This window comes from Ictidomys tridecemlineatus, chromosome 4 (assembly GCF_052094955.1).
Source record: "Ictidomys tridecemlineatus isolate mIctTri1 chromosome 4, mIctTri1.hap1, whole genome shotgun sequence".
NCBI classification, from domain to species: Eukaryota; Metazoa; Chordata; class Mammalia; order Rodentia; family Sciuridae; genus Ictidomys; species Ictidomys tridecemlineatus.
Window position 1 is genome coordinate 1,223,555 of NC_135480.1, and position 9,433 is coordinate 1,232,987.

Below are 9,433 nucleotides of genomic sequence, written 5' to 3' on the forward strand. Positions count from 1 at the left end.
AAAAATAATAGTTTCCCAATTTTTCCAGACCAACGCCTAGTTAAAGGATGAATGGCAAATGAAATCCAGCATCAGCATACAAGCCTGCCTGGGAGGCTTGTGTGCTTCTTCACTCAAACTGACCCCTCACTGGCTCTCATCCAGGGAGAAGCCTGATTAAGTGAGCAACAGACAGAAGTGGCAAGATCTGAGGTCTCTGAGGCTCCCTTGCTCTGCAGCTTGCATATCTTCCTATTTTCATAATAGATGTTCAGTAAATGTGTGAAATGAGCAGCAGGAGAAGGAATGGAGGAACGCTTGGGCCATCCATCTGAGCTCCACCATCCTAGGACACCAAAGTGAAAACTAGTTCCCAAGGAAGAACCATACTTGACATGAAACACAACCACTTATAAAAGAGCTTCTTATTCCAGAGACTGTTAAAAAAAAAAAAGAAAAAAGTTTATGGTTCCCAACATCCCATCTGCAATCCACTAAATTTAAAACACAAAAAGAAGATAGTCACAATGCCTTCTAAATCCCTCTTTTAAAATTTACATTGCCCTGTCGGAGCTGCATCCCTATTTTTATAGCCAGGCAGTAACAAATGTTCCTTCCCTTCCCAGGGGCCTTTCCAGCCTGCTTCCAGCATCTGGACTAGCCCCTTTCCAGAGCAGGAGATGAGTGCTCGGCTGTCCTTTATCGGAGGGCTACTTGTCAGAAGGTCTTGAGAAGAGTCACAAGAACCAGACCCTCAGAAACCTGACATGTCTGGATATTCACAATGATGACAGCAAAGTTTACAAAGCACAGCCAGGGTCAGCCTAAAGGATGTCTGCTGGTGAGTCTCCAGCACAAAGCACCTGCTACCCACCAGCAGAGGCAGGGTAAGGATCACACACTACAACAGGCAGCTTTCTCGGTGACCCAGCTGATGGAATTGTCCTCGTGCCACCAAGCCCTGTGAATTCAACTAATCCAAAGGGACTTGCTCAAAGGCCAGGCTGCCTCTCACCCATAAATGCAGAAAGCAACTGGGTGATTCGGAATAGGGTGAACACAGAAGTGCGCCCTCCACTCGCAGAGCCCGTGGGCTGCACAGGCCTGCACAAGACCTCTCTCTGCACTGACAGCTTCCAGCCTTTGCCACATGCCAAACGCGCGCTGGCCTCAGTTCACCTTTACACAACCCTGTACTGCAAGTTCCACAATTTCCTTATGACAAGCAGGTCTAGAGAGGTGTGCACTGCTAGCAGGCAGCAGGGCTGGGGTGCGCGGCTGCCTCTCTCCGACCCCAAGCCTTCCCGCGCCTGCTGCCCCGAGTCCTGCACTCCGACTCGGCCCCCGGTCTGCCCCTCACTGGACTATGAGCACGGAAAGGGAGGGCCGCTTCCATGGCCTGGGCCCTCCGTGGGCAGCCCGCACGCCCCTGCCCTCCCACCCAGGGCCTGGACCACCTTCTGGGCACCAGGGTCCAGGCCCTCGGACAGCGACAGCCCCGTTCGCGGCGCGCCCCGCAGGAGAGAGCCGCCGCGGGAAGGGCCGCCGGAGCGCACGGAGGCGCCGCGCCCCTCGAGAGGACGCCGCGAGCCCTCGGGGCGGGACGACTGCCCAGGCCGCGCGCCCCGGCCCCGGCCCGCCGCGGATCCCGGCGCAGCCAGCGGACGCGGCTCGGGGCAGCGGAGGACCCGCCCGGCGACCCGCCGTCCCCCGCCCGCCGCAGGCCGGCGCCCAGCCCGCCACTCACCCCATGAGCCAGTCCATGGCTGCGCGGGGCCCGCGCCTCGCTCGGCCTCAGCCCCGCCGGCGGCCGGAAGTAAACACTCGTCGCGCCCGCCTCCGCCGGAAGTGACGCGCGCGGCCTGCTGGGACGCGTAGTCCCGGCTGCCCCTGCGGCCGCGCGGGGACGCCGGGGACCCGGGCCTCGGACCCCGACACGAGCGCCGGGATCCTAGATCTCGGACCCTGAGAACCCCGGACCCAGACCCGGATCCTGGGCGCTCCAGATCCCGGACCCTGACCGCAGACCCTGAGTGCTCCAGACCCTGTGCTGGACCCTGAGAGCCCATAGCCCTGAGCACCATGGACAGAGAGCGGGAGCCCCGAATCCCCAGAGCCCTAGACCCTGAGCCTCTAGCGCCCCGGACACCAGACTCTTGGGCGACTGCCAGGCTTGTGCTGCCTTGCCTCTGGCCCCTAGTATGCATCGATTTCCAGTGTGCCCCTGGCTGTCCCCTGGCTCTTGGCTGTCCCCTATCAACCCAGATCCTCCTCTCCAGCACTGGGTCCCTCATATGCCCGGTCATCTGTCCCACCAGCTGCCTGTCCACCTTCAGTTCCCAGAACACACCCATCATTAAACCAAGCTTCCCTGTCCACCCAGGTCCCAGGGCCTGGCCAGCCTCAGAAGCTCAATGACTCCTATAAAGGACTGGAGTCCCCATTCTCCTCCCCCCTGGGAAGTGCTTCTAGGAGCACAGACCCAAACAGAGGAAGCTTGGCAGCCTCATCCAGAGGGATGTCCTGTGATGGGGTGACACAACCACTGGGCATCAAATGACAACTTCAGGCCAGTTGCCCACCATAATGTAAGTGACACATACTTGAAAGAATGCTCACTCTCCCTAAAGGCCACTGCCAGGTTGCTGAGAAGTGTCCACTCCTCCTTTACCACCTGAGATGAGTAGTGAGGGAGGGAAACCCATCAAATGCAGGTCATCTCAGGAAGTGAGAGAGCAAAATACATGCTGACCTCATTCTCCCAGCTGCCCATGTGACCATGGCTAAGATCTCCTCTGTCCCTGCCCCAGGACCACCTTCTTCTATCCAGCCACAGTGAGTGGCATCTTGACCTAACACAGCAGCCCAGCCCATCATTCCTGAGAAGTTTCAGCCTTTGACAATTCTGCCTGTTTTGGGCTGCCTTGGTTTCCCTTAGCAGCTGCCCTGGACTGGTCATCCTAGGACATGCTACTCTCTTTCAGTTACTAATTGGGGAACTTGGACAAGCTGTCTGATGTCCCTTGCCTCAGTTTCTTTTTCAATATAATGGGAATAATAATTCAGTCCTGCTTAGTTTAATGATGGGTGTGTTCTGGGAACTGCTTTCTTAGGCTGTGTATCTTGTGTGAACATCAGTGTGTGCTTGGACTAGGCTACCTGCTCTTGCTCCCGGGCTGCAAGTCTGTAAGGCATGTTATTCTGCTGAACACTGCAGGCAGTGGTAGCACAGAACACTTAGGTATCTAACCAAGTTTGTTCACACTGGTATCACCACAAACACGTCAGTAATGCCTTATATAAGACATTATGACATGACTAGGCTCTAGGAATTCTTCAGCTCCATTATACTGCCCTCCCCCCAGTGCTGGGAGGGAACCCAGGGCCTCTTGCATGCTAGGCAAGTACTGTACCACTGAGCTGCACCCCAGTCCTCCATTACAATCTTGGACAACCACTGAATATGCAGTCTATGGCTGAGCGAGGTGACCTTATGCAGTGCATGGCTATTACCAAACCAAAGGGATCATCCTGCATGAGGTCACTTGTGTAGGTGGAAGGTGGACAGTGGTGAGGTGTGGTGGGCATTGAGGAGCATGGCCCACCTGCTTGTGCAGTGTGCCCAGGCTTGAGTTTGGCCATCTTTTCCTGAGGGATGATGCACTGTGACAGTGGACAGTACCCTACCTCCATTAGCAGTTTAGACCATGCATTATGTGGTAGTCCATGGTTTTATAGGTGGTCTGATTGAAAGCCCAGTGACCCTAACTCATTTCTGAAGAGGTTGCTGCTTTGCTCCAAAACCCTGGGTTCCTCCTTTCTCACTCATTAGAGTTGGCCATCATCTTCATGCGGCACCACTGAGTCTGTGCAGCCATAAGAGCCACAGGAGAGAACAGCTCACACAGCAGCTCCAGCTGAGCGTTTCAGTCTGGGGCACACTCAGAGCTCCTGTATTTCTGGGTGTCTTGCTTATTATATATAAACAGCACACTCAACAGCCGTTGCTCAAAAGTCATAAATTCCTGTCCAACGCCCGTATTCATTTCTTTCTCTCTTTTCTTCTGCCTTATCCATCTCTTCCTCTCCCCCTCTGACATCCTCCTCATCTTCCTTGGTAATGGCATGCTAAGCAACCAATTCATGTAGTCATGGTAGCCAATGAGGTGTAAATGGATGTTATTGGATGAGTTCCAGGAAATACTTTTTATCCTTCTTCTCAAGCCCCAACCATGGCCCAGTCTCATGCTTCCTATCAAGAATAGGAAAATGATGGCTGGAGCTCTTGCAGCCATCATAGAGCACAAGACAGGTAACAAAAGCAGAGCAGAAAAATAGGAAGAACTTGAGGTCCCCCTGAAATTCTGGAATTTTCCACAGCAATTCTGAACTTCATACCCACACTTACTTTAATTGAAAAAAAATCTGGTCAAATCACTGTTCTTTCCAATTTCTGTCACTCAGAGTTAAAGGAAATTGTCTAATTGATGCACCCATAAAAATGCTTGTCTTTTTCTTTATGTTAAGATGCTCAAGGTGCAAAAACTCATCCTTCACTTTGGAGGCGTCTTCATGTTCCCAGACCACTGGAGCCCTCCAAAGTCACCTGGGTGGCAAGTTCCTAAATATTCAAGGGTATATCCCCTTAGCAAGCATGTGTGCTATTTTAGCATCTCCTAGGTTCTCTGTTCCAGGGCCTGTAGCAGGACATCTACATAGTGGAGGGAGTGACACCTGAGCATGCTCAGAGGATCAGGAGCACCAAGCTGTGCCCGGCATGGCAGGACGGGGCAGGCCCCATGGGTCCAATGGCTGTCACCAGTGTCTTCAGGCCCTTGGAATTGTTAACTGGTTGGTATGTTTCAGTGTCACCTGAGGGCCCAGCTGTTAGAAACCTGGTCCCCAGGGTTGCTGGGCTAGAAGGTTGTGTGCACCTTTAAGATCTGGCACGAGTTGGGGATCTTCAGGGGAATACCTCAAAAGGAATTAAGGTAATTCTCTGATTTGCTCTTGTGGCAGGGCTGTTATACAAAGAGTAAAAATAAATAAAATAAAAACAGGGCAAGCCTGGCCCCACCCATGCCCTCTGACTTGTAGCCAGGATCCATCGCCAGCTCCTGTGTGCTCTTTGCTCTTGCTGTTGGCCGTGGGGACAGGCAGCCCAGGGGTGGCCCTCACCAGGGTGGGCACTGTGCTGTCTGGACTTCCAGCCCCCAGAACTGTGAGCCAAGTAACCCTCTTCACACTATAGAGCTAGCCTGTCAGATGTTTTGTTGTGGTGACAGAAAGCTGAGTGCCACCCTACCCTGAGGATCTCAGAATGTGACCATATTTGGAACTAATGTTATTGAAGATTTAACTAGCTAAGGAGAATTAGGGTGGGCCCCTAATCCAAAGTGACTTGTGACCTTATAAGAAGGGTACCAGTAACCCACAGCAGCTAGGAGCAAGGTCCAGAACAGACTTCCTCACAACCCTCTGAAGGAACCCACCCTGGCCAGATGCAGTGGCACACGCCTATAATCCCAGCGACTTGAAGGATTGTAAATTGAAGCACAGCCTCTGTATTTTAGCAAAACGCTCAGTAACTTAGTGAGATCCTGTCTCAAAATTGAAAAATGAAAAGGAATGGGGATGTAGCTTACTGGTAAAGCACTCCTGGGATCAAAACCCAGTACCCAAACCAAAACAAACAAAAACCTAGAGGGAATTAGTCCTGCTGACACCTTGTTCTCATTTCTGGCCTCCAGAACTCTGAAAGAAAAGTTAGTTGTGCAAACTAACTAACCCACCAGTTCCAGGGGACCAGGAGATACCGGTACCCTGGGGTGGAACTCTTAATGCCAGGCTCTGCTGGGCATGGGGGCGTGGTAGGGGACAGGTGTGTGTGTCTGCTCTTCCTGGGGGTCTTCTGAGTAAGGCTCTGTCTGAGGCCAGGAAGGTCAGCAGGGACCATGGCCAGGCTGGCAGGCCAGGGAGGGCACCTTCTCACGGAGGAAGGTCTTTAGTAAACAGCTGCAGAAGAGGGGTGGGAGGTGCAGCCTCGGGAGCTTGGTGAAGCCGTCCAGATGAACTTGGCATTTCCAAGCCCGAAGGCCTAGGAAGGAGGAAATGTGGCTGCAGATACAAGTGGGAAAGTTGACAGTTGAAGCCATGGGTGTGGCCGACCTTTTCGAGGGACTCGGAGGCTAGGGCAGGAGCGGGTGTGGGCAAATCGGAGTCAGCGGGCGGGCCGAGGGGAGGGCCTCCGAAGGAGAGTGGGAGGGGCCGCGCGGCGGGGTACTTGAAGATCTGAAGCCCGACGGAGTCTTCCTCCTAGCCTTCCGTCCCCCGATCTGCGCGGACTCCGGCAGCAGGTGGCGCTGCGGGCTGCTCTCCGCCCCCAGACTGAGGGAGCGCGGCGTATGGGTGGCCGAGGTGCCCGGCCGCAGCCAGCTCCGAGGGCGTTGTGTGCGGCGACTGAGACGCGCCTTTTCTGGAGGAACGCGGTCCCGGCGCGCAAGGAGGGGGCACTCGCCAGCTCCTGCCGAGCAGGTTTTGCTCTCCCGGGGCGCGGACCCCGAGGCGCGCTAGCCAGGACCGCTGCAGCAGCGCAGCGGCTCATCGCGCCTGTGCTCTGTTCTCGCTGGGTCTGGGGATCCCGGGCGCAAGCGCCAGAGCAGCCACTTTGAGGATGAAGGGCGCCGCACTGTCCCGGAGTGAGCGCTGCCCTGCAGCGCCTGGCCTCCTGCCCCTGTGAGCCTGGGCTGCGCCCGCTATCCACAAGAAGTGGAATGGGCTGCTGTCATGTATATCTGATTAGACCAGAGGAATAAATTAATTAATTTTAAAAAGCGGGGTGGGATCTGGCCTCTCGGGATGGAGACCCCAGGGCGCTTTCCTTCCTCACCAGCCACCGCTGCCTTGAGTACCCCTTACCGGGCTGATGTCACCTCCTGTCCTGCAGCCCCACCCACTGACACAGCCCTTCCCCTGCTGGGCCTTGATCTCGGGAAGGGGCGGGGCTGCCAGTTACCAGCAAGGAAAGGGAGGGCCCCGAACTCCCCCTCCCACACCCGGTCCCCCTACCCTAAGTTCTGCTACTCCCTGAAGGTCCGGTTAGGGTTTGCTCACAGGATGTTATTGGCTGCATCAGGGACATCCACCTGTTCTTATCAGCCCCCCAGCCACAAGCCTTACTTTCCTCTCGCGGCTGACCACCAGCAGAAAACAGAGAAGGGCACTTGGTGGGGAAACCCAGGGAGGGTGTGTTCTTCCCAAGTCTCTGGAAGGCACTACCTGGCTGGGATGGGGGTCTTGCCTGTGAGTGCTCAGCATTGCCTGCCTGTGGGTGCCTGGCCTATACCTAGGTGTTCAACCCTAGGTATGAGGGCAAAAGGTGGGAAGAGAATACCTGGATCAGAAAGATGCCGGCCCAGAGCACTGCTGTGCGGCTGGTTCCCCATGAGCTTTAGTGTGTTCTTGAACAGGTGGGCAATGTTCTGCCTCTGACCTGGGGGAGATTCCTGGCAAATGATGGGGTAAAGGCCCCCATCTGAGATCCTCTTTCCTTCAGGGTTCTGGGCAGACTTAGGGTCCACCCATCCCAGCCCTACGGAGTGTGAGGGATGTTGGGGGGTCTCCCAGGCACGGGTTTGACTAGAAAGGGGCAGAGAGAGATGGGGCACTGGAATCTCTTTCAGCTTGTCCTGTGGGTATCAGGAGAAGGGGCTACTGTCCAATAGAGACCCAGAGCCCAAGGCAGGGAGCTATGGTGGGTGCAGCTCCCCATCCCTCCCCACCCACGAAGCAGCTCGGAGGCCTGGGCTCTGAGTCACTGCTCTGGTGTGGCTGTGCAGAGCTCCCAACTTCGCCCTGCTTCCCAGTTTCCGGGTGCAAACACCCTATGGACTGGGGCAGGGCAGGATGCTTTTGGCCCAGCTTTGTTTCCTCCTCTGGCTCTGGCACTCAGACTGAATCTCCTTCCCACCAGGCTCCGGGGCTCCCTGTCCCCCAGCACCCCTCCCATCTTTCTCCCCTACTTCTATTTCAGGCTCTCCTTGGCTATTTATAGCTGTGGCGGACAATTGCATCAGCCTGAGTCTGGCTTCTGCCTACCATGCCAATGGTGCCCGACCCTGGATTGCTGCATGATTCCCCGTGGAAAGGGGAAGAAGCCTTCCCCTCTGCTCCCAACCCTTCTGCTCAAAGAGCTGCCCAGGAAAGTCCTCCTGCACTCGACTTTCACATTTGGTGTTTGCAAAGGCACTGAGAGTCTCTGGACTGAGCAGCCAGCGGGGCTCTGTCACCTCCTCTGGGGTCCCAATGGTGGTCCTTTATGGAGATTTGCTCTGGCCCCTTCCCACTCCAGAGTTCCTCTTCTTCAGCCCTTCCCCCAGAGTAGGCTCCCCCTCCCAGTCTGCTCATTCAGACCCTGCCCTCTCAGAATACCCCCTTGGCAGCTGCTGCCGACCTGGGGACACCAGCAGGCTCTGAAGCCAGGCAAGTTCTCATTCAGTTTGGGAAGGATGAAGAACACTTACTAGGCTCCTGCTGGGTGTTGGCTGAGGCCTTCCCTGGCAGCCCCCTGCTTTGTGCCTGAGGCCCTCAGCCTCTGTGTGGCTCCTCCCCTGTGCAGCGCTTCCTGTGCCCTTTCTTCACCCTGTGGTCCTCGGCAGCGCCCCCTCTGCACTCTCAGCCTTTTCAGGCACAACGTGTGTTGGAGGCCAGGAAACCCTTCTGAGGACCAGCCTCCACACTCTCCTGCCCAGACCCTTCAGTCCTGAGCCTGGGCAGTGCCTGGTGCACACACCCACAGAAGCTCCGGCAGGGCTGCAGGGGCTGGAGGGTCAATGAGACCAGCAGGTCAAGGCCAGGCCCAGGACCGGTGGGACAGGGACCAAGTGGAGCCCAATTTTGCCTCTGACATCTGAGGGACAAACCTTCTCTTCTTTCTGGGCATTGGAGCGGGCTGAATTGGGCTCTGTGGTGGGTCCAGCCTCAGGACTGCTAGTGTGTGGCTTACTCATTGCACATCTTCTGGGTTCCATCTGTGTGCAAGGACCAGGAGCCTCTTGGCAGCACAGTGGGAGAATGAGGGTCAGCACACAGCTTCAATACACACAGACTCACAGAAAGGCACTGCTGTTCCCCTCCATCCCCCAGAGCCATCCTCCTGCCTCCTATCCATTCACGCACTTATCCTCTCTGCTTCCTGTCTACCCACCCGCCATCCATCCACCTATCTGCTCATCCCCACTCTCCCACAGCCTTCTACCTTTACCCACCCATCCAGAAGCCACGAGGTGACTAAGAGAAGTGTAGGAGTAGAAGCAAGGAGTCATGGCTTTGGGGGAGCTTTGGGCATCCCCAACATGGTAGTCAAGGGCAGCTGGAGCCAGCCTAGCATGTCCATCTCTTCTGCTGCCCTTGGTCAAGTTGACCTCAACCTGGCTGAGTCAGCAAATGGCAACTA

At 55.7% G+C, this 9,433-nt stretch overlaps 1 protein-coding gene across 1 annotated transcript in view; it reads right to left on the bottom strand.

The window, feature by feature from the left end:
- Mob2 (MOB kinase activator 2) overlaps positions 1-1,821 on the bottom strand; it is a 62,772-nt gene extending 60,951 nt beyond the window's left edge. The window contains exon 1 of the mRNA XM_078045307.1: positions 1,727-1,821. Within this exon, the coding sequence (XP_077901433.1) occupies positions 1,727-1,743 (17 nt within the window). The 5' untranslated portion in view covers positions 1,744-1,821. The remainder of the gene's footprint in view (positions 1-1,726) is intronic.
- Positions 1,822-9,433: the final 7,612 nt, after the last annotated feature.